Here is a 25,198-nt window from a genome sequence, read left to right on the forward strand (position 1 = left end):
TCAGTTTTGTGCTTTGCAGTAATTAGACAACAAATACGTTGAGAATGACAGAAGGCAGGGCCTTACGCCACTCTACAGCTTCTACTTTATCTCACCCTAATTAAGGTTCCACTGTTAGTTATTACTGCTAATAATACTCCACTATATCGGTATAGATATTTTAAGGCACATTATTTTGAAAATATTTCATTCTGTATCACCATTACATTATTATTGAATAAAAAAGGTCAAAAGTGAAACACAAAACAATGTTATAAACTTCTGAACTTTCTATGTTACTTCCTTTACTCTTTGAAAAATATTACTCAAAATTAAATATTTTCTCACAGAGCCAGTAACTGTTTTAATAGAAATTTTCAAAAGTCATGATTCAATCATAATATATTAATATACCACGCTAAAAGCAAGCCCAAAAGCCACTGTTTGCAAATATGAAAAGGAATTAGTAAAATCCAAATTCTTACGGGTAAAGGCTTGGCAACTCCTATTTTCACAGTTCCTGAAGGCGCACCCTTCAGTGCTTGTACAGCTTCCTCCAGACTGCTGTTTTCCAAATTAACCTCATTGACAAACATGAGACGATCTCCAGGAAGAAGTCGTCCATCCTTTTCAGCAACACCACCAGGCACCAAAGAACGGATTACGATCACAGTGCTTGCTGGATCAATTGGATCCTGATGGGATAGAAAAGAGAAGAAAAGGCAGCTCCGTTTTACACTGAAAAACACTTTTACAGGTTGTCCTCTCTGAACTGTCATGGATGGGTTAACTGTTCCATGTGACTTTAAAAAATTTCATTAACACTTGTAATGAATTATCTCGGCAAAGGTTACCGGCAAAGGTTACCTCCGTTCTAGTTTAGGAAGAGTTCACACTTATCAATCCCTTACTTTCCATCATTCCTGAGTTGACCTTTCAAATTGTACAGATAATTTTTAAATACTTTTAACTTTTGATAAATTGACAAATTCTATAACTATTATCTGAGGCTACATAGTTGTCAGATATGTGAAGTATTAACATGGATATTTGTTAAATAGGATATACCTGTTCTGGAACATCAGCAGATATGAGGGTATTGAAGGTAGGGCCTGTCTTTTGAAATAAGGAAATATAAAAAGAGGCTGTACAGAATTTGGGGATGCAGTGTAAAATACACAACAACCTTGATATTAGCACTAGGCTCCAAAAACAGGCCCTGTGAATAACGCAACCCCAGGAGTCATGGGAGATGGTGTCTGGCTCAGTATTAATTAATGAGGAGCAACAGCTGCATCTAACAGACGGGCCATAGCATTTCCTCAGCTGCTCACAGCACAGAATGCAACACAAGGTTAGATGCAGGTCACATTTGACCAATTTAAGCTTATTCATAATTTAGTCAAGTGATAGGAATGCTTGAATTTATAATATATCCAACTATAAACCTATTATTTACTTTAGACAAAAGAAATAAGTATCTAACGCTTTGTCTTATCATTAAACAAAATTGAAGCATCAATTAAGTGCAAGGAAATAAAAATAATTTGGACATACTCCTCAAATGTCAAAATACTCTATTTCTATGATATTCCTAAAATATATTCTGCATGTTCTTCAAATCCCCAAGAGCTGAAATTTAAGAGCTCAATGAATTCAATGTTAAAAGGAAATCCTTTATGCTAATCAATGAATCATGTAAATTACTATTTTGAAATATTTACTAGAAACAATATATTTGATGACTAAATTATTATCTGCTTTAGTATGTATCACTTTCTATCAAAAAACTGTTAAGAGAAGGATATATTTACCTGATAATCTAAAATGCTAAACCCAAGTCCTTTGCTCCCTTTCTCCAGCTCAATGTGCTGAACGTCAGCCTCCCACATGGCCAAAGGTCCTTGAACCTTCACTGTATCTTGGCCCACATCAGTCATCTCCAGTACAGGATCCTCTGTTTCTGAAGATCCGATGAACTCACCTAGATCTAGGTGAGGCTAGGCAATAGACCAGGCAGCTTTTATTACAGAGGCACTAGATTAGCAGATTCACAAACCAACAATTCAAGTTCATGGGAGAGCCTCTTTCCAGACCAAAACACTCCCAAATAAGAGTGTTAGGAGCTTATCAGGAAACCTTTAGAAATTAAGGTCATCATTACCAAAAATTATTAGACAAGAAGAGATATCTAACTTGTAACTGGCATTAAAAATGCATGGTTTAATAATCTCATATAAAAATATACAATGGTTATATCTCTGCAGCATGATTGTGGGTGATTTTCACTTTTTTCATCAGTGTCTCAATCACCTCTGCTGTCAGAAGGAAAAGATAAAGCTATTTTGATATTAAAGAATAACTCTTACAATAAATAACAATTCAAGAAGAAATGGCTACATGTAAAAGTTCCATACTTTATGCAAACAAGGGTTCTAAGCTTCTGTGTCTTGAGCACAAGATAATTTCATTAATAAATTAATGTGCACAGTGGCCAGACAAGATTTCAAGTCAGATGGGCCTGCGCTTGAAGACTGTCTCTAGGATTTATCTGTCTTGCCTTGACCAATATTCTTCACCTTGGCTTCATAGTTACCCATCTCATAGATTTTTTAAGATTAAATAAGGTAACATTTATAAAACATCTGGCACAGAAACAGAGGTTCAAAACATTAGCTTCTTTAGTAAAAATATAGTGCACCTAGGCTAATTCAGCTTTATTAACCTGTATGAACACATCAAATCTAGAAAAGATGTATTTTTCCTGATGAAAATCTAGTTTGCATATTATCTTTGTTTTTAATCAATTAGCCTATGACCATGGATGCAAATCTGTCCACCAGCTTTACTGTAATAATCCCATTTATACCACATAAAAATGTGTATGATTATATATGGTGTTATACAATTTGAAATTATATTTCTTATTCTATCCTATTCTAACCACCCTTGTAAATATTAAATATACTTTGTTCTTCAGAGTTTTTAAAATTATTCCACTTTATTGATTCCTTCAGTATGTTATATCTCTCTCATTATATCTTAAGTGAGATTTCACCTAGACTGAAAATTATGCAAAGTTTCTTAACTTTAGATATATGCAGAGTTTCCAGAAAGCCAATTAGCTCCATTTCTTGACATTTTGATCTAAATGGAAAATAAGGAAACAGAAAAATGGGAATTCCTGGATGTCGAAGAGTATTAGCTGTAGGTTAATGAGCTCAAATTTCTCACATTTTAGAAGTATCAAGAGTGTGCAAATAAAACCCATACATGCAGAAACGATGTGCCCATCAATACTTTAAGCTATGCACTGAGCAGTGACCGTGTGCGAGGCCCTGAGCTCAGTATCTTTTACCACATAGATACTATATACTCACTACATACTTCAATTTTCTGTTCTGTAAATGGGGACAATATGAGTATTGACTTCATAGGAATATTATTAATAAGTTATATAAGCATGCAATGGGCAATAGTTAGTATCATTAGATTACCTTATTTAACCTACAGAGTAATGCTCCAAGAAAAGCAACATAACTTACATTGTACAGAGGGGATAACTGAGGTTCAAAATCTGAAGTGACATGCCCAAGGTTGCAGAGCTAGTAAGTGCCAAGTCTGATTCAAACCCAGGTCTGTCTGACTCCAAGGTCTGTCTTACAGGCCATGGGCAATGTAAACAAATCAAACACCAAATAAAAAAAAGACGGCTAAAAATTTTCAGTCGCCATTTTAGCCTTTCCATTATATATTAGACTAGTCTCATATTCACATATTGGATACCTTTTCTGTTAGTTCAATATCGCTTAAGGCCAAGCTCTCCAATTCTGACTGGGTGGTGGGTGGCACAGTTCGACGACAGCACACCATGGTCACTTCTATAGGCAGTTCTTTTAAAATATTTACCACATCTTGGTGATTTTCCCCAAGCAAAGTTATGCCATTCACCTGTGGAAAAAGATATGTTGTGTAAGAAAGTGAATTTGATAACATGAATTTTCTTTTATGAACAAGTTTTCATTAAACAAAGATAAATTCTACTATTACCATAGTGCTGATGTGCTCAGAACTATAGTTACACTTGAATAATACCATCGAAACAGTTTCATTCAAGTTTAGATTCTTAATGGACTTGGACCTTTCAAAGGACTCTCAGAAAAATCACTAGCTTTCATACAAGTTTGATCTGCCAGTGTGGGAGTTTGGTAAAAAAGAGTTAATAAAAACTTACCGAAAAAAGTCCTTCAATAGAAGACTGGATAAAGAAGATGTGGCACATATACACTATGGAATACTACTCAGCCATAAGAAATGATGACATCAGATCATTTACAGCAAAATGGTGGGATCTTGATAACATTATACGGAGTGAAATAAGTAAATCAGAAAAAAACAAGAACTACATGATTCCATACATTGGTGGAACATAAAAACGAGACTAAGAGACATGGACAAGAGAGTGGTGGTTACCAGGGGTGGGGGGAGGGAGGACGCAAGAGGGAGGGAGGGAGAGAGTTAGGGGGAGGGGGAGGGGCACAGAGAAAACTAGACAGAGGGTGACGGAGGACAATCTGACTCTGGGTGAGGGGTATGCAACATAATTTAATGACAAGATAACCTAGACATGTTTTCTTTGAATATATGTACCCTGAATTATTAATGTCATCCCATTAACATTAATAAAAATTTATAAAAAAAAAAAAGATGACAATAGGTCACCTATACTCAATGTGAATAAACCATCACAATTCACTTCCAAAAAAAAAAAAAAAAAAAAATCTTACCGAAAAAACAAATGGGAAAAGAGTATTTTAAAAGTTGACATTTTATATTAAGTAAAAAAATCAAAATGAAAAATTGCACATACTGTGTGCTGGCATGTTTTATTTTAAATGGGGCAAAAGAATACATTCAAACTTTCTTATTTATGCATTAAAAATATCCAAAAGGTTGCACAGAAACAAATGTAACAGTAGTTACCTAAAGAAGAGTGATGGGAAGTGGGTAGATTGGAACAGGAAAGAGGCTTTTTACTGTAAAGCTTTGCATTCTTTGTGATTTTGAAATATGTCAATGTATTACCTATTCTAAAAATTGAATAAATGTTTAAAAATTTTTTAAGAAGTTCTTATAGTTCTCTGGACCTAAAATAATCAAATTCAGCAAGGCATTAGGTCTGAAAATCAATGCAAATATAAATTGAAAATTGTGGCTTTGGGTGAAATTTTATTTGTAGATCTCTATTATAAAGTATCCTTTAGAGGGGAAATTAAAAATAAGAATTTACTTATTTACCACATGAAGCTTCCTGCAGCCTTTTAAAAATTTTATTTGGGGGGAGGGAGCGTAAAATAGTTAATAATGGAGCTCCTTACTTCTAATAGCTCATCTCCACTGAAAAGCTTCCCACTGTGGCCAACAGGACCTTCTGGTAGAACAGATCGGATAAAGTGATGTCCCACTGTTGCTTCCAGACTTATCCCCAACCCACTGTTCTCACTGAACTTGCTCACATGGGCCACCTGAAAGAAGAAAAATCATCACAATTCTAATTGGTTTCTATTAAATTTTCACATATATATTTTATTTTTACTCAAAACAAGTCAACCTTCTCATAAAAGCTTCAAAAATCTTCTTGTAAAGTTGCAAAGCTTTGGAGCTTTGCCATTGAAAGAGTACTGATATCTATCAGTTTCATGAACAAACCAGAAACCAAAAGGAAGCAGTGAGAAGCAGAAACCTAGATACTCTGCTCTGCCTATATATATTGACAACAGATGGAAGGTACTAGCACAGATTAAATCAAACGCCTGAGTTCAAACAAAGGTACAGAAAAAACGCATACTTGGCACTTACTAGGTGCCGCAGACTGTACTAACATCATTACACACATTATCTCATTTGCTTCTCATAAACAGATGCAATCTCCATCCTTGTATTACAAATTTAGGAACATTAGGTACGGAGAGGTTACCTTAACTGCAGTCACACATCTAGAAAAGAGCTTTGAAACTCAGCAGTGAACCTAGAGCCCACGCCTCTCACATAGGCTCTTCTGAGGGATAAGACTGCTTTTTAAAAGTGAATCAAAGCTTAAAACAGGAAAATGACCTTCCTGTTTCCTACTGTTACATAATATAATGAGGAATGTTAGGAAATCAACCATTTTCATAAAGAATCCATTTATTATAATATTTAAAAAATCAGAATGTATACTAAGGATGATCTACTTCATCCCTGTATTTTATAGTTAAGGAAACTGAGGGACAGAGACTGAGAGAAATGCAGCTTAATCAGAAAAGATCTCTCTCACATCTTAATAATATGTGAAGGGTCAGTATCAGAAACTACATCATTTGACTTTGAAATCTAACACTGGATGAAATCCTTCTCACTTAAAACCTATTTTAGGTATCACTTCCTCTGACCAGTCTTTCAGGTCCCCACTGATAATGTCCATCAATCCTCCTCCCTACTACACCACTCCTATATGATTATCTTTATGCTGTATATTTACACAGCAAACAATTTAAAGGCAGATTTATGTATAATTCACTTTTGTTGAGGGCCAATAAATAGCTTAGTTCTTCTTACAGCACACTTCTGCCCTTGACAGATTACTGGGAGAGCCACCAAGAGACAATGTGCACAAAGTTCCCAGTCTCGGCCCTGGCTGGTTGGCTCAGTGGTAGAGCATCGGCCCAGTGTGTGGATGTTGCGGGTTCTATTCCCAGTCAGGGCACACAGGAGAAGAGCCCATCTGCTCTCCACCTTTCCCTTCTTGCTTCTCTTTCTCTCTCTTCCTTCCCTCCTGCAGCCAAGGCTCAAATAGAGCAAGTTGGCCCCAGGCACTATGGATGGCTTCTTGGCCTCCACCTCAGGTGCTAAAAAATGGCTCTGGTTGCAATGGAGCAAAGATCTCAGATGGGCAGAGTATCACCCCCTAGTGGGCTTGCTAGGTGGATCCTGCTCAGGGCACATGAAGAAGTCTGTCACTGCATCTCCTCCTCTCACTAAAGTTAAAAAAAAAAAGTTCCCAGTCTAGAGTCTGACATCTGTGACAAGTAGCTACTCAACGTGTTCCCTTCACTATTCAGTTACCAGCAGTTCAGTCTCAGTTATGCATGCCAGCCTACCCCACAGAAGGAGTACCTCAATGTTCTTTTCATGTCAAGTTAACCACAGTTCAGCTGGACTTCACTGTATTTTTCCTTGACTCAACCTATAATCGTAATAAAAGCTGTATTTACTTGTTTCTTAACTGACTGTTAACCGTCTTATGTTTTAAAAAAAGAATCACTTTCAGAGGATTAAATGAAATATGAAGAATAGTTCTTGGCACAAAGTGCTTAATAAATACCAGTTATTAATATCATATAAAATCTGTTGTCTTTTATCTCTTCTAATCTAGTTACTTGAATATTATAAACAACAAGAGAAATTCTACCTTAGTATTCATGTTTCCTTTTGAAATTCCTGACATTTGCTGGTGTACATCTAAAAATTGATAATTTGTGTCACCTTTGTTAAACCTCTTTTTAGGAAGCAGATAACTGCAATACTAGTTATGCAAATTATCAAAAAATATAAAACATTCAATATGGCATAAGTTATATGAAAAGAACATGTAGAAGTAAACCTCTTAAGGACAGTAATTACATGAAAGTGAGAGAGAGCAGAAAAAGTCTTTACAATTTTGTATACAGTCATGATTTATTATTATTTTATCTTTAAGTAAATGCTGTCATTCTTTTCTGATTTTTTCTATAAATCCCAATGTTAAGAATCAGGAGAAAAAAACCTTGATATCTATATAGGATATACTACTGCCAAAAATATTAAAACATGGGTGAATTATAAGTTCTACAACTTCCATTTCATTTATTTCAGTTCCTTGGTTAATATCCACCTTTCTCCAACCTGAATTTTTTTAAATACCTGAATCAACACACTTAGATCTCTGAAAAAAGCCCTGAGCATTTGCTTCTCAAAGACTCTTTACGATCATCGTTTCTATCGCTCCCATGAACTTCTTGCTCAAATGCAGTTATAAGATAGGAGGGTAAGGTAACCTACCACTATTTCATAATTAATTCCCATAATCCTTTGCCACTTTGTCATCAGGGCAGCTTCCTGTTTTTGTGCATCTTCTATTTCTTCTATCTCAGCTAACAGTAATGGATACCCTGAAATAGTCAACACAAGTTAGAGACAATCTACAAAAAATATCCTTATTTTAACATTCTATACCAGGGGAACCATAACCTGTAATACAAATTCTGACTCATCACCCAATATATAACTCTATTTCTCTACATATTATAATAAAATGTAGAACCCTATTATCTCTGCACATTCCAACACTATTCTCTTTTAAGAAACCTCTTTTAAATCTTCAGTATATTTCCATTAACATATACATATATTTCTAACATTCATTTAAAAAAAATCATGACCCCGACATCACTCCAGGTTTCAGTTGGTGGTCCTACGGTTAATTTATAGTAAAAACAAACAAAAACATGCTGCCTTTTACAGTATTTTGCCTATGTCATTTTCGTTTGGTTCTACAGAGTATAAATAAGGACCATGCTACACCTTCCAAAAGCAAACAAAGAAATTAAATAATACATGCAACTTCATGTACAAATAATAAATAAAAAATAAGACAAAAAAACTGAGAATGTACATTAAAATAAAATCCATTAATTAGAACTGCACTAATTAGAAAATGAAAATGAAAAAAGAAATGAAAGAAAATTAACTTATGTAAATAATATTGAATTAAAATATTTAATTAAAATAAGAAACTGGTTGAAAAGAATTTGCAAGTCATATTCAAAGACTTCCGTATTTCAACGTAGTTCTTACTCATAAAGGTTGTCTTTTCCTCTACAAGGCACACTCTAAATTAAAATTTTAATATCCATTTTAGCTTTCAAATGTCAAATTTAAAGAGTGTTTCAAAATTCAGATTTTTTATTAAATGCCTTCTCTTTAATGGAATTAATGAGCATTCATTCTAGTCTTATTTTACAGATGTGATATGCTTTAAATTAATAAAATGATCTGGTTTCTCCTTGAGGAACTAAAAACAATAAACTATGTATATGAATGTGCATGTGTATATCTATCTATCTATATATATATATATTTATGTGTGTGTGTACACACACACACACACACACACACTTTAATTTGGAGACTAGTCTACCCAAATGAGTGTTTTCTTTTCAAACTGAATTCAGTCCAAAGAGGGATAACTATGCAGGGGTGAACACAGATGGCATGGACCCTTTCTCTCTGGTCAGGGTTAGAAAGAGGAGGGTCAGTTCAGAGTCCCACCTCCTCCCACACCTCCCTTCTCTGATTCTGTTGTCCTTACAAAGGTGGACAGTGACTCAAGCAGGGTGGGATTCTGAATGAAGAAAGTAGGAAATCTATATGCTTCTGATAAAAAATCTGACGTTTTTATTCATAAAACTGACCTACAGTTGTACAACCATCCATTCTCCCTTCTCCCAACTGCTATAAGACAAAATTTCAGGCATCTTTTAAAAATCACAAAGTCCAGTCTTCTGATCTTACTGAGAAGTGAACCGACTCATTCAGGTTCACACAATGAGTCAAATTTCTGTGACTGTGGCAATGTTAGCTCACCCCCTTATCTGAGGACCAAGCAGTAGGGTAGATGCACTAGAATCACTTAGAGATTTTCCTCAGTTTATTGTGTTTAAAAAGGAATTTGTGACCCTTGATTCTAAGTCTAGAGCCTCTCTCATCTATCCTACCCCACACATACACACACTCACCAAAGCAAAACAAATGGTCTGAGCTATCAAGACAATTCCCATACCCATCACCACTTACTATCTTAAGTTTCATGATTTGAAACACTTTTATCCTTTCTCCTTATTCCTGATATTCACTTTAGACCAAATGATTTTTTCACTTATTAGTGCAAAAATGGCAGAATGTAACTAATACCTATGAACCTCATACATCTCACTCCCGGATAGTTTTGCAAACACAAATATTGCTTTAAACTATTAAAAGTAAATAAAATTTTTAACAAAAATTTATTTAATAATGTAGTAGATATTCTAAAGAACAACAAAGGTTCAATTAAATTATTTTGTGAAAGGAAGAATTCAAATGAAGGGAGATCAGTCTTGGTCATTGCCCAATGGATTTAAGTTACCAAAGTACCTAAAGCAATCTGACAGGTAAGGGAAGCACATAGCACCCAGCCTGAAAAGGCACAATAACATTGTGGCATACTTACATGTTAAAACAATGCTGCTCTAAAAAATGTTTAAACAGCTGAATGGACTCTCTGGTATAGTGAAAGAAATCTCAGAAAGGTTTAGTTTCTCTCCAAAATCCCTTTCCAAACCAACTTATCAATGTAAAAGTTTAGAACTTTTTAAAACCAGAAGAAAAAGCCTCCCAAAATTGGACAATTTCATTCCTAAGAGCTTATGCTTTAAAGGTTCCTTTGTGTTTTATTTTAAAAATACTTTATAATTTTATGTTTGCTTCTTCAGTAAGACAGTCATATGTTGCCTGTACAGAAATAAGGGGGTTGAAATAAAACCATGTATGTAAGTTATTGATACCTAAATGGTTCTAGCTAAAAAAAAGGTAGAAGATTAGACTGACTCAACAAGAAAATATGCCAGCTATAACTGAATTATTTTAATCTACCAGAGCAATTAATCACATCTATATATAATAATTTATAAGCATCTTTTTCTTAAAGTTTTTTTGTAATTTACTATATAATGTGTCCATAGAAGCTTAGTCACATTTATAAAAATCATTTCTCTAAAAAAGTATACATATTTTAAAGAAAAAATAACCTGGCCCCAGAGACTCACCTTCTTCTTCAATGGGTAATATGCTGGTGTTTCTCCTCACACATAAAGACTCATCATCTTTTCCATAATTTTCTTAAAGAAAAGAATATTTTAGTAGTTCTATCAATAATGTTAAGCATTTGAATTTTTTATACCCTACAATATATTTTTGAACCCCTAATTGAGAAATAGTTGTTGGTAGGTAAACTCTTCAATAACCACATGTTCTTAAAGTGAAGTTCTCCTGTTAATGGGACAAAGTAATATATTTCTCCTGTGATCTGCCTTCCTGTCTCCTAGTACTGTAGTAAATCGTTTAAGTCATAAATACCAGAATGGTTAACGGTTTGAGAAATAAAGCAGCACATTCAAACCAACAGCCTGACTTCTACCAATAAACCCTTATACCAGTGAGCTATACAAGGATGTCAGTAATTTCCAGAGATACTCATGTATAAGCAGGTTATGAATAACATTTCTAAATGGGAAATTAAAGTTGAATCTTTCAAAGAAAATCTGAGGAGTTAGAAACATCATAGGGCTCACATGTATAATACGGGCAATTCCTCTAAAGAGAAAACAAGATGATAACATTTAAAAGTAAGGCAGGGACAGAAAGGTAAATGATTGCACATGTTTCCAGCTCAGAAATGGTGACCAAATAAATAGAATAGTAAGTAATATGCTTTATTCTGAAGTCTGTTCTATAGTTAATGAACACATCATTGTTTCAGTTAATTCCAACTTTATTAAATTTCATTTTTACTTGGTTCATACTAAATGGTGAGGAGTAAAGACTGTTCTTTAAATAATCTCAGAATTTAAAAAAAATTGATTTGAAGTAATGGTATAACTGAAAAGCAGATTAATTTGACATTACCTTTGCTTATTATGCTGGCATTAACGGGAGACAAACCCGCCTCTTTTGTGACATCCTCCCTTGACGGGGGGTCAGTCTCCTGCTTTGTCCCCTTCCTCATTAGAGTCAGATGCACAGTTTGTCCTGTGTGTCGTAACACCTCCACTGCTTGTTGGTTGGTAAAACCCTGAAGGTTTGTGCCATCTACCTGGTAAGAACAAGGAATGTTAAAAAATAAATGAGTATTTGCATTACAAATGGTACCAAATGCATACTTATTGTTTATTACTATGAAAAGAATGGGGAATGATTATTCCCCTAACTGGGAATCAGCTAACAGCTGTTTGGGGACCAGTACTAACAGATATTCACTAGAATCACTCAGGAGGGTTTTGTTTTGCTTAATACAGATTTTGGGGTCTCAGTTCTAAAAATGATGAGCCAACAGTCCTAGGGTGGAGCCCAGGTTTCTATATCTTTTAAAATACTCTTTTACATTCCTTAGGTGATTCTGATGTGTAGTCAAGTTTAAAAACCAGCAATACATAGATTTAAAGTATAGAGAGAAGACAGTGACAAAAAGTCACTAAGAGTGCTAATTTTTCCCAGAATTATATATATTTACTGACTTTACAAAAAAAAGAAAAAAAGGGAAAGGAAAGAAAATGGCCCTAGCCGCTTGGCTCTGTGGACAGAGTGTTGGCTGGATGGGTGTGTGAAGTCCGGGTTAAATTTCTGGTCAGGGCACACTTCTCATTCTCTCCCCTTCCCTCTCCTCCTGCTCTCTCTCTTCCCCTCCTGTAGCCAGTGGCTTGGTGGATTTGAGCATTGGCCCCAAAAAGGGGTTGCCAAGTAGATCTCGGAGAAGGCACATGCAGAGTCTCTCTCTCCTCCTCTCACTTAGAAAAAAGAAATAATAATAATAATAATAATAATAATAGACAACAAAACTGCACTCCTTTTCATTTCTTTGCTTCTTCAAGAATGTATGTAATTTTCCCCTTTTCTAGTTCATAAAAGACAAAACATTTGAAGATGCCCCTGAGAGCTTTCCTAACTGAAGACACAGCCACACAATCTCTCTTGCCTTTCGCAGACCACTCCTCAGAACAACACTGCTATTCCTCTCTCTGGATGGCTTGGAATGGCCAGTGCCCCAGGCCTCACCTCCCATTGCCACTCTCATCCTGAAGGATGTGCCCAGCACTCTGCCCTCCCACCCCACACGCTCACTCCTACTCCTGACTTGTGGCGCTGCCTTCAGCCATGAGGTCTCTGCAAGGTCTGCTTACTCAGTGCGGACTCTCCATAGCTCACTCCATTCAGGCTCTTTCTCATCTGCTAACTTAGAAAATACCTGTAATGCCTTCATCTCAGTCCAACAATTACGTCAACATTATCTTATCTTGTTCCTGACTACAGTCAAAGTCCCCTTTTAGTATTTCTCCTTCAGAGCATTTATAAGAATTTGAATTTTAAATTTTCTGTCATTATTTGGTTTATGAATGCATGCTCCAAGAAGACAGGCTCTGTGTGTCACTGAAACAGTGCCATCTGCACCACAGATATTCAGCCAATGGGTGTGTGGAACCACTCACTCACGTGTCAAATATTTATTTGTAAAGCAAATTACCTTTTGGAATAAATAAAAGCATCGGTACAAACATCTTCCAATGAAATTATTATTGCAGTGAACAGAAAAAAAGGTATTTTATAAAAGTTCCCTTCAAAGGGATTCATATTTCACTCAATTTATGGAAGTAGGGACTATAGTTACAAAGAAAAAAAATCTAACAAAACATAAAAACATAACTGTTATCGTTAAGGCAGTCAACAGGGTTTTAAATACTACAAAAAACAAAGTCAGGGAACAGAAGACAGGAACATACAATTTTCCCATATTTCAGAGGAAAAGATTCTTTTTTCTTTTTTTAATTTTTTTTATTTATTCATTTTAGAGAGGAGAGAGAGAGAGAGAGAGAGAGAGAGAGGAGAGAGAGAGAGACAGAGGGGAGGAGCTGGAAGCATCAACTCCCATATGTGCCTTGACCAGGCAAGCCCAGGGTTTCGAACCGGCGACCTCAGCATTTCCAGGTCGACACTTTATCCACTGCGCCACCACAGATAAAAATGATCAGAGAAATAAGACTGATTATATAGGTTGATCTAGGAAATCCACATAATTGTGAAAAGAACTGCCAAGGAGAAGAGAATGAAGGAAAAACTATTGGATTAGGAGAGGTAGGGTAATTTACCTGAGTCTGCAAATCAGAGGTACATGAAAAACCAGAAAACAAATGAAAAAGAACCATAACATCTGTACATATTCAGGTAAATTTTGTAGATCAAAAGAAAAACAATCTATGAGCAACTAAGGAACAGACTGGACAGGCTACCGAGAGAATTTGTGGTCAAGAAATTATGAACCAAGAGTTTTATACTCAGTGTAATATGTGTGAAAATGAAATTATGGTTGAGAAGTTATGAGTATTTTTATCTATGCTCAAGTAAGTCATGAGAAGGGCCAAAACCCCCAGCTTCTTAGCACACTCACTGGTCAATCCCTCCTCTAACACAGTCTACACATACACGTGTGAAAAGATAGAATATCAAAGGCAACATCTGACACCTTTCCATATTTACATGCTTGTTTAATAGTATTTTAATCAATCATAACCCCATACTGCTTTTAGCCAGAATTTCTGTAATCAATTTAAAAAGAATGAGTATATATGTTTTTATCTAATAAGTTAGGTCAACTTAAAAAATAGTCCTTTTATCAAATAATTCTTATATACTGATATATAAAGTGGGGAAAAATGTACTCATTCACTCTCTTTCTCCCTTTCTCTGTAAGGTCTATAGTGAAACCCTAGAGGGTCTACAGAGCACAATTTGTAAAACAGAAATCTTATAACAAAAAAAGGCTTAATGTTATAAAACAATATTTCCTCTATATAGAAAATAATTTCTTAATCCTTATACCACCTCAACAATTACAAAATCAAAACAGAGTATAGGTCCAAATAGCTGTCACCAAAACAAAGATTGAAAAAACAAACACTGCAGTTGTGAAAATTCATCTTATGTAAAGAACTTTACTACCAGTATTCCAGAAGTCCACAAGATGGTGATATTTTGCACTAAATTTATGCATAATCAAAAGCATTTCATAATGTTCCCTAAAAGTTTAGGGTGCTTCTAAGAATGTTACTAAAAATTACAAATCAGAACACTGATGACAAGCGAAGACAAGTGATTTTACTGAAAGCAAGAAAACATTCCACAAGAAAGGGTGCTTCCAGTTTGGGGTCAACAATTTACCACTGACACTGCCTAAGCAAATTATATTTGAGGTTCAACTTATATAAAAATGAAAATAATGAGAAAGTGGAGGAAAGTTATTGGACTCTCTTAAATATGCATTCATTTCAGGTCCTTAATAAGCACCTGTTTAATTAAATTGCACTTGTGTACAAAGTATTATTCCAGGTATTTTTAAAATTATTTTATTTATTTATTTTAGCAAGAGGGAAAGACAGAGAGAGAGAAAGTGAGGAACATCAGTCTGTTCCTGTATGTGTCCTGACCAAGGATCAAACTGGCAACCTTTGTGCCCTCAGACAATGTTCTAACCAACTGAGCTATCTGTCCAGGGCTATTCTAGGTATTTAAAATAAATTACTCACTTCATTTTCCTGAAAACTATAGAAGAAGTGTTTCCTTATTTTAATTTTGTAAGTGAAAAGAGCTTGCTAAATACTTAAAAGTTATCATATGATTCAGCAATTCCACACCTAAGTACTATATATAACCAAGAAATGAAAACATACATTCACACAAAAACATGTACATGAAAGTTCAGAGGAATTATTTGCCAAAAAAAGTGAAACAACCCAAGTGTCCATCAATTGATGAATGGATAAATAAAATGTGGTATGTCCATACAGAGGAATATCATTCAACTATAAAAAGAAATAATTTCTTTTTTATATGCTTCAACATGGATAAACCTTGACAATGTTATGCTAGGCATAAGAAGCCAATCACCAAAGACCATTTATTGTATGACCCCATTTACATGAAATGCCCAGAACAGGCTTACCTACACAGAAAGTAGATTGGTGTTTATCTAGGGTTGGGAGGATGGGGAAATAGGGAATACCGCTAATGATATGGGGTTCTATTTAGGAAAATGATATGCTCTACAATTGACTACAATAATTGATACACAACTCTGAATATACAAAAACTACTAAATTACACTTTAAAACGGTAAATTGTATGTTTTGTGAATTATATCTCAATAAAGCAAATTTATAAATGCTCTCTAATGACTTAAAATATAGAGCTTAGGGAAAAAGTACATAGTTATGTATCATACCGTATTTTTTGCTCCATAAGACGCACTTTTTGCCCTCCAAAAATGGAGGGGAAAATGCCCGTACATCTTACGGAGCAAAAAATACGGTATTTTATTAAATATTCTAACACACCATTTGGTTCAGAATATTTTTTTCTTATTTTTCTTCCTTAAAACCCTAGGTGTGTCTTATGGTCAAGTGTGTATTATAGAGCTATTTATATGAATTTAGAATCTGTATCTATTCACTTGCTCTCCCTCCCATTCCTCCATAAATTAAAAAAAAATAGTTAATTTTCATTGCATGTTAAAATGGAGATACCATGGGGAAAGGTCATTTCCAGGTGACAGCCAGTTTAGGTGGCAAGCACAACTTGATTCTCACAGCAGATTTCAGAAGGTGAACAGGTATAATTAGGAGCTTCATAGAACTAAGCCCCAAAACTCAGGGAGTTACAATGTAAAAGTAAAAGGCAGAGGGCTTTCTTTTTGTAACAGAGGCAGAGAGAGAGACAGAGAGGGACAGACAGGGACAGATAGATGGGAAGGGAGAGAGATAAGAATCATCAATTCTTTGTTGTAGCACCTTAGTGGTTCATTGATTGCTTTCTCATATGTGCCTTGATCAGGGGGCTACAGCAAACCAAGAAACCAAGTGACCCCTTGCTCAAGCCAGTGATCTTGGGTTCAAGCTGGTGAGCTGTCATCAAACCAGATGAGCCCACGCTCTGGCCCGCGACCTCAAGGTTTCGAACCTGGGTCCTCTGTGTCCCAGTCCGACACGCCATCCACTGCACCACTGCCTGGGCAGGCACCTCTACCTTTTCTGTTAAATTGTAGCTGGAAACACATAACAAAAAATTTACCATCTTGACCATTCCTAAGTGCACAGTTCTGAAGAGTTAAGTATATTCAGACTGTCTTACAAGAGATCCTCAGACATTTTCATCTTGCAGAGTGAGACACTATAGCCACTAAACAACAGATCTCCACTTCCCCCTTCACCCAGACTCCCAAAACCATTCTACTTCCTGCTTCTATGAGTAAAGCAGGACTATATATTCAAGGAACTTCATATAAGTGGAATCATACATTACTTGGCCTTTTGTGACTGGCTTATTTTATTTAGCATAATATCCCAAGGTTCATCCATTGGTGTAGAATGTGACAGAATTTCCTTCTTTGTACCACTAAATAATTTTCCATTGTATGTATGTATCACATTTTTTTATCCATTCATCCATCGATGAACTCAAGTCACTTCTTCATCTTAACTATCGTGAATAATGCTGCTATGAACAAGGACTCTTCTATCTTTACATGCTAATTTCTTACTATTATTAAGATCCCAAGGAAACAGAGAAACTTAAGCAAAAACAAACACATATTTAAATAAATTGGCATTCTCCAAAATGGCTTTCAAAGAACACTAACATATGTTTGATTAGAAAAGTTTAGGAAACACTGAAGTAAAAGACTTAAACAAGTTTCTCTATTGCAGAATTTCTCAGTCTTTGGTTTTTCAACATGCACTGTGAACACCTAAGAGAATATGTCACCTGCAGTTGTTCCTATAGTTTTTTAGCCAGGAAGCCCAGGTGCAGGGTCTTTGGATTTGTGCTCTAAGGAGGACTTAGGTAGCCCTGCTGCCACCGCATACTGAATTGGAAGATTCTCTTGCACACGGCCTTGAACAGCAATATGCTCAAGGAGGAGTTAGGTAGCCCTGCTGCCACCGCATACTGAATTGGAAGATTCTCTTGCACACGGCCTTGAACAGCAATATGCTCAAAGCCTACTAATGTTGCTCAGGTAACAAAGACGGGCTTGATCTAATGAGAGAGGCTGGATATTTTACTTATTCGTGTATATTTTTAGAGCTAAAAGTAACCCTGGTCATGGAGTCAACAGTAATAGTGTCATCCTGCTAATGTAAAAAAGAAAATACACACATCCCAAATTCAGATTCAATTAAATTAAAGGTTATGACATCTGGTCTTTACCTCTGAAGTGACTACAACTGAAATGTAACTGTGGTATTAATGTAACTAAAGTGTAAGTATGATGTTAATGTTACAACCAGAAATCAGATATATCAGAAATTATTCAAGAACAAAGTCCTACCTTTAGAACTAAAATCAGTAAAGCTTCTATTTAACACTCTTACTTCCACAAAACAAAAAAATTGGTATTTATAACAAGAGCTTCAAAGTACCAAAGCAAGCTTAAATTAGTACAAAGTTAAATGTAGCTCTCACAACTGAGTAAACTAGGAGAATGCATTTCTCAACCATGACAATCAATAAAATAAAGTGTGTTACTTACTGCTATAATTTGGTCTCCTATTTGGATTCTTCCATCATGTTCAACAGCACTGCTCTTTGTAATGCTCTTTACAAAGATTCCTGAAGGTTCTAAGATTGGAAATAGTTCTAATTTTACTATTTACAAAAATTTCTCAAATAATAAAAAACATCATCCTCCATTATCCAAATATAAAGTCTTAATTTTGTATAAATATAAATCAATAAGCCACACAAACAGTAGTAAAATTTAGGCTAGAGAATATGTGTCTTGATATAAAATCAGAATTTCATATATTAAGTTCCTAGAAAAGATTTTAATCTGTTTATTCAATAATATAAAAATACATAATATTCAATATTTCATAAGATAATCCTATGAGACAACTGTCAAGTTAAAAAAGTAAAATACTACCGTTTAATATTACCTAATTTTTTTTCTCCAATGTAACCAGCAATGGTAATTCCTAATCCTTGGACATTCTTAGTGAGTTCTACATCAAATGTCTCACTTTCTTCACTTTTCTGAGTGAAAGCATCAACCTAAAATAAAATCAGTAAGTAAATATACAGAAAAATAAACATGTAAACAAATATGATAAACTCAAAAATCCACAACCTTTATATAGGAATAAGGTGTAATTGGCAATGGAATACTACACAGCTGTGAAAAAGAAGGAAATCTTACCTTTTGCGATGGCATGGATGGACCCGGATTATTATGCTAAGTGAAATAAATCACGCAGAGAAAGACAAGTATCTCACTTATATGTGGAATCTAATGAACAGAGTGAACTGAGGAACAGAATAGAGGCAGAGGAGGAGTCACAGGGACCAGAGGGACAGCAGTCAGAGGGAAGGGGGATGAGAAGATGGTATCAGAGAAGGTGAGGGATTAGTGAAATTACATATACATAACACATAGATACAGATAACAGGACAGCAAATCCAAGAGGGAAAGGGAGGAGGGTGTGGGAGGGAGGGGGCTATGGGAGGGTAATGGGGGACAAGGGGGTGTGGGTGAGGGAATTATATTGAGTGGGACACTTGAAATTAAAATAAAAAAATTACACACAAAATAAGTGCAAAGAAGTAAAAAAAAGGAATAAGGTGTAATTGGTTATCAGAGAACTCTTAAAGAATTATAGTACAGATTACTCTTTCAATCTTGATAATATGCACTGAGCATCTTATTTGTACTTAAAAGGAATGTCAGCAGTAAAGCTGAACATACCTCCTTATCAGAGAAATACATTATTGTTTGTATATACAAAACTTTAAAAAAAGTTTCTTATTAATAAATTCTATTTTCAGAGGTTGAAAGAACTCATGTTTTAAATTCAGATCAACAAGTTTAAAATCTAGCTTTGGCACTGAATTTTTCTAATCATCACTTTGTTCAACTGTCTATCAGAAATAAAAATAACATGTCCAGCTAGCATTTACTGAGCAGAGTCTCTGTAATAGGCAGTTGACATTTACTATTTAGAACAAGGTTATAAGGTAGGCACAATTACTGTAAACTTTTCTCTGGGGACATTGAGGAACATAAACTTTTTCAAGGACAAACAGTAAACATTCTATTAGAGCAGAAATCAAATGCAGATAGACCGGTTGCAGAACCCTTGCTCTTAAATGCTGTGCAGCATGTAAAATCCTAGGTGGAATGTAGAGGCCATCATTCCACTCAGGACATGGTGCTTCTATTGCTATCCTACGTGATAATTGATTCTAACACCGTGGTATGACTGATTCTATCCTTCAGACATACTATCAATATAAATACACTGGTGATTATTTTAAAAATTAGTGAAATGTACCAATGAACTATTTAAAATGGTCCCTATATTTGTTTTGTAAATTCATACTTTAATTTCTAAAGTTATCTATAAGAAAGAATGAGTTCCTTCATTCTTGCAATGAGAGCTGAAAGCAGGTTTCTCTATCATGTAGCATTGCCATTACTTAAATAGTGGCCTGAAGGGCACAGGTGCAAAGCATTAGTGAGACTAGTGCACTAAGTTCTCAGTAAGCTATTGGCATTATATACTAGTGTGGTGTCAGCAGATTCCACAGAGAACCCTAAGAAGATCACAACAGAGTAAGCCTATGGGTTCGAATAGACATGCTGGTTGGGTAATGTTTTCTGATTTTCTTTAAGCAAACTCTGACTGTATCTCACTTATAGTCCACCTAAATGAGATCTCATTTTATATAAAGTTTCCTTTATTTTTTTTCACTGCACATAATTATCTGTGCAAACTTAGCAGAAAGTTTAAAGTTTAGATAATTACAAGAAAATGACAGGATGAAATCTGCTTCAATTGAAACAAATGTGTTTTCTATTTTTAATAAGACTTATGCGAGTGCTATTTTAGAGGGTGGCAATTTGACTATCGAATAGTTTTTAAAAGGGGCACAAGCTTCAGAAATGATGATATGAACAGAATAGAGATATTTTTCTAAGCTTTCAATTACATCAAGTGGTTTTCGGTATTGCATTCATATATATAATGCTGAATAAAATGTTTTTGTTTACCACAAAAGAATGCCACTTAAATCCTTTCACAAACAAGCTTTCTTTCTTTACTTCTTTCTCTTCGCAAAAAAATAGCAACCAAATTCAATCCTAAAAACAACAGAATCATGGAAATTTCAAGTGTTCTAATAAAAGTCTCAAAGGGCTTGTGGACTCCTTTAGCCCAGACACTAAAATTAGAATTTGAAGCAATTGGTTAGAAAAAAACTTAAACAGAAAAAAATCATATCAATGTGTTTAGGTCTATGAATGGAATGTAGAATATGTATTGCTATAAAGCTTATCTAAAAATTGAGTGTGATTCTCCTCTTAAATATTTAAGAGATTTCTTGATAAAATTGTTCTGTTGATATTTTGATATTTTATCCAGTATAGTCATCTTGTGACCTGAAATATTTTAAATAACCGCCACATCCTAGTAATTCTGAAATTTTCTAGCTTTTTTAAATACAAAGTTAAAAACAGACAGAATGCTATGCATATGAAAAAGATTTTGTTACAACCTCAAAAGCATTAACACTTGTTTAGAAATTTTTAATGGTGGGGTCACAATAGGGACTTCTAATTACAAATCTGGTAACAATTGTATAACATACCTTAAAACAATAATATTAAAAAATTTTAGTAAGTTTACTCACCCCCAACCCCAATAAGGGGACACTAAAAAGAAAGTTGTTGTAAGGGAATAATTAGAACTTACAGCCCACCTTACAGAAGGCCTACTGAGTAAGAAAAAGAATTACCAGTAAACATTTTAGGTATTAGTAGCAAGTAATTCTTTAAATTGTCTTCATGCTGCAAAACATTATCCTCATAAATGTGCTGCTTAGAGAAAAATGTAAAATAGTCCTCTAGAATTTAAGCAATTTATTTTTCATCTGTTACATATTTTTCCTAATTAGTAATATATTGTTTGTGCCAAAACATCTCTATATTTCAATTTTGTTTCATTTTTGTCACTAATATATACACATTAATAAATCTAGTTTCAAAATAAACATCTTGTCATTTAAGTGCTACTGTCTGTGACTTTGCCCATGAACTGTTTTTACCTCTACCTACCCGGAGCTCTGGTGTAGAAGATGGAGATGAGGACACAGTGACGCCCAAAGAGGTGGGTGCTGTTGGTTCCTCTATGGCACCTCTTGCAATCATCAACTTAACTCTATTTCCACATTGCCTGAGGACTTGTGCTACTTGCTCACTGCTCATTCCTGCCAGGTCTGTGTCACCAATCTTGAGAATGTGGTCTCCACTGCACAATCGCCCATGCTGAATAAAAAGAAACTTTTATCAGGCTTTACTGTTATTATTACCTTCATCACAAAAATCCTAAATAAAATAAAAGGAATAATAAAAAAGTACTATGAACTTTCAATAATGGGACATTAAACATGTGGTTGTGATTTTAACTGTTTTTTGAAACAGTCTAACACCATTTAATGTGACATAAGTAACTAAAATTCTCAAATATTCCTTAAATTGATAGTTGATAGTGGATAGGAGCTTTGCAATTTGATTTCTACCCACTGGATGTAAGAAAATATTAAGCCTTTTGTGAAATTCTGAGAGACAGAAGAGAAAATGCCATTGTGCAAAGATAAAGTAAAATTAACTATAAAAATACATTATTCAAAATGTCATGAACCACAAGATCACACTGAATTAATACCACATGTTGAATTAATATTACAATTTTCTGCTTTGCCATTTAAATTATAAATATTGCTAAAGAACTCATCTGCAGATAAAATCATGTTGAGAAAAAAATTCAGGCAGATGAGAAGAGTGAAAAGCAGTCTTATACACCTCCATATAAACAGGGGCACTAGAATTCTGCGCAATGATGACCATGTTCTGTATTGTCCAATACGGCAGCTACAAGCAAAAGGTGAAATGCAGCTAGTCCAACTGATGAACTAAATTTGTAATTTTAATTTTAATTAATTTAAATTTGAATTCAAAATGAGACGTGGCAAGTATCGACAATATTGAGCAGTGCAGCTCTATATTGAAGACAATTTATTTATCACAAGCCTGTCAACTAAGGGAATTCCACTGGATACTGATAGGTACTGGCTAATATTTAATAGAAAAAATATTAGCCCTGGCTGGCTAGCTCAGTTGTAGAGTATAACCTTGGCATGTGGATGTCCCAGGTTCAATTCCCAGTCAGGGTACACAGAAAAAGCAACCATCTGCTTCTCCAACCCTTCCCCAACCCCGTTCTCTCTCTCTCTCTCTCTTCTCTTCCCACAGCCATGGCTCAACTGATTCAAGTGCATTAGCCCCAGGTACTGAAGATTGCTCTGTGGCTCCACCTCAGGTGCTAAAAATAGCTCAATTGCAAACATGGCCCAAAATGAGCAGAGCACTGGCCCCAGGGGTTGCCTGGTGAATCCTGGTCGAGGCACATCTAGGAGTCTGTCTCTCTATCTACCCTCTTCTCACTTGTAAAAGAAGAAAAAGAAAGAAAAAAAATATTTGCAAACTATTTTGTTACTGTCAATACCTCTATTGATAAGGCTGTTAATAAATCTGACTTTCACTTATGAATATGAAAAATATTTGATAAACTGTCTCTTAAGTGAGTTCAAATACACATGTGAAAACAAACATCTTTATAAACAAAATGTTGTAATCAAGGCAAAAGATACATCCGTTAGCATAACTTGCAAATTAAAATGTAAATCACAACAAAGAACTACAATTTTTTTAAATATATTTCAACATGTCACATAGCAAAAATGGCAACTCTTTAATAAACTACTCTAAGTGATAAAAAACAGGCTGTGCTTCATATACAAGGATGACACCAGTGACCCACCACTAGAGGGACAAAATGAAACCTTGTTTTTTTCCTACGATAGTATTCGTTTTTCAGTAATATCTTGTGGCCATAAAACATTGGCTACATTTATAAATATTGTCTATAAATAAATAAAAAAATTTTACCTCTACAATGATCAAAACCATAACCTGGGCTTTAGTCTGTGGATCTATTTCTTTAACTTAAGATCAATGTTCCCGTTTCAAAAGTATTTCTCCCCAGGTCTAAAGAAAAATTTTAGGGACAGGCCAACAAAACAGAAGATTCTAACTCAACTTCTTGGGTAATATCTAAGGCAAAAGTTTCTTCTGACAGATAATGTAAAAGACAAAGTCATGTTATTTGATAAAACATGAAAAACCTATTAGGAGTAGCTCACCTGATCAGCCACTCCACCTGGCAGAATGGTTTTTACTATCACACCAGTTGTTTTTCCTCCTACAATTCCAAATCCCAGACCAGATCCATCATTCACCAATTCAATAGTTTCCACGTGCTGCCAGTGAACCTGAAAACAAAGCTCCTATAAGCATCTGAAAAAATTTAGGAAAAACTAAAATTTTCATTATAGTTGAAATTTTTGTGAATATTATTTTGTGAGCAGTATTAAATAACTAAGTTCAAACATAACAGTGAGCTTTAAGAAACACCCCTTTTATTTAGGACACTTTCATTTTAAAAGACTGTTACTTCATAATTATTCTTGTATCTATCAATACATCATTATAGTGACCACATTTAACCAGGTAAAGATAGGCACTGATTTGCAAGATCCTTTGCAGAACAATTTTAAAAAAGAAAAAGACCAAGGAAAAACTATTACCTATTAAAAATGTTTTCTGCATAATTCTACCTTGTAGGATTCCAAATCAAATGACTTTTTTTTTTTAGCGAGAGACAGGCAGACAGACAAGGATAGATAGACAGGAAGAGAGAGATATGAGAAGCATCAACTCATAGTTGCGGCACCTTAGTTGTTCATTGACTGCTTTCTCACATGTGCCTTGACCAGGGGGCCGTGCCAGTGACCCTTTGCTCAAGCCAGTGGCCATTGGGCTCAAGCCAGAACCATGGGGTCATGTCTATAATCCCACACTCAAGCCAGTGACCCTGTGCTCAAACTGGTGAGCTCACACTCAGGCTGGCGACCTTGGAGTTTGGAACCTAGGTCCTCAGTGTCCCAGGTTGATGTTCTATCCACTGTGCCACTGCTGTGTCAGGCCAAATTAGATGACTTCTTAAAGTCAATGACAGCTAACTGTAACAACAGTACATATATATAATTTACAATTTATAAACCAAAATAAAGACTCTATCTGTCCACAGAAAGAGTCAATTTTGTTAAAGGACCAAATGTGTTTTTTTTTTCATTTGAAGGATGTTATCAAATAAAAAACAATAAACAATAATGGTAAAAATTGTTATAGAAGCCAGAAACTTAAGTCATAATAAAATAATAAATA

At 34.9% G+C, this 25,198-nt stretch overlaps 1 protein-coding gene across 8 annotated transcripts in view; it reads right to left on the bottom strand.

The window, feature by feature from the left end:
• Nucleotides 1-25,198, bottom strand: part of MPDZ (multiple PDZ domain crumbs cell polarity complex component) — a 191,076-nt gene that overhangs the window by 88,655 nt on the left and 77,223 nt on the right. For all 8 annotated transcript variants that reach the window (XM_066257256.1, XM_066257258.1, XM_066257257.1 and 5 more), the window contains 11 exons: nt 24,115-24,243; nt 21,968-22,177; nt 18,795-18,909; nt 18,389-18,477; nt 11,722-11,908; nt 10,863-10,934; nt 8,059-8,168; nt 5,358-5,504; nt 3,766-3,930; nt 1,794-1,979; nt 465-674 (listed from right to left, as the gene is read on the bottom strand). In XM_066257256.1, the coding sequence (XP_066113353.1) occupies nt 465-674; nt 1,794-1,979; nt 3,766-3,930; nt 5,358-5,504; nt 8,059-8,168; nt 10,863-10,934; nt 11,722-11,908; nt 18,389-18,477; nt 18,795-18,909; nt 21,968-22,177; nt 24,115-24,243 (1,620 nt within the window). The remainder of the gene's footprint in view (nt 1-464; nt 675-1,793; nt 1,980-3,765; nt 3,931-5,357; nt 5,505-8,058; nt 8,169-10,862; nt 10,935-11,721; nt 11,909-18,388; nt 18,478-18,794; nt 18,910-21,967; nt 22,178-24,114; nt 24,244-25,198) is intronic.

This window comes from Saccopteryx bilineata, chromosome 2 (assembly GCF_036850765.1).
Source record: "Saccopteryx bilineata isolate mSacBil1 chromosome 2, mSacBil1_pri_phased_curated, whole genome shotgun sequence".
Lineage (NCBI taxonomy): Eukaryota > Metazoa > Chordata > Mammalia > Chiroptera > Emballonuridae > Saccopteryx > Saccopteryx bilineata.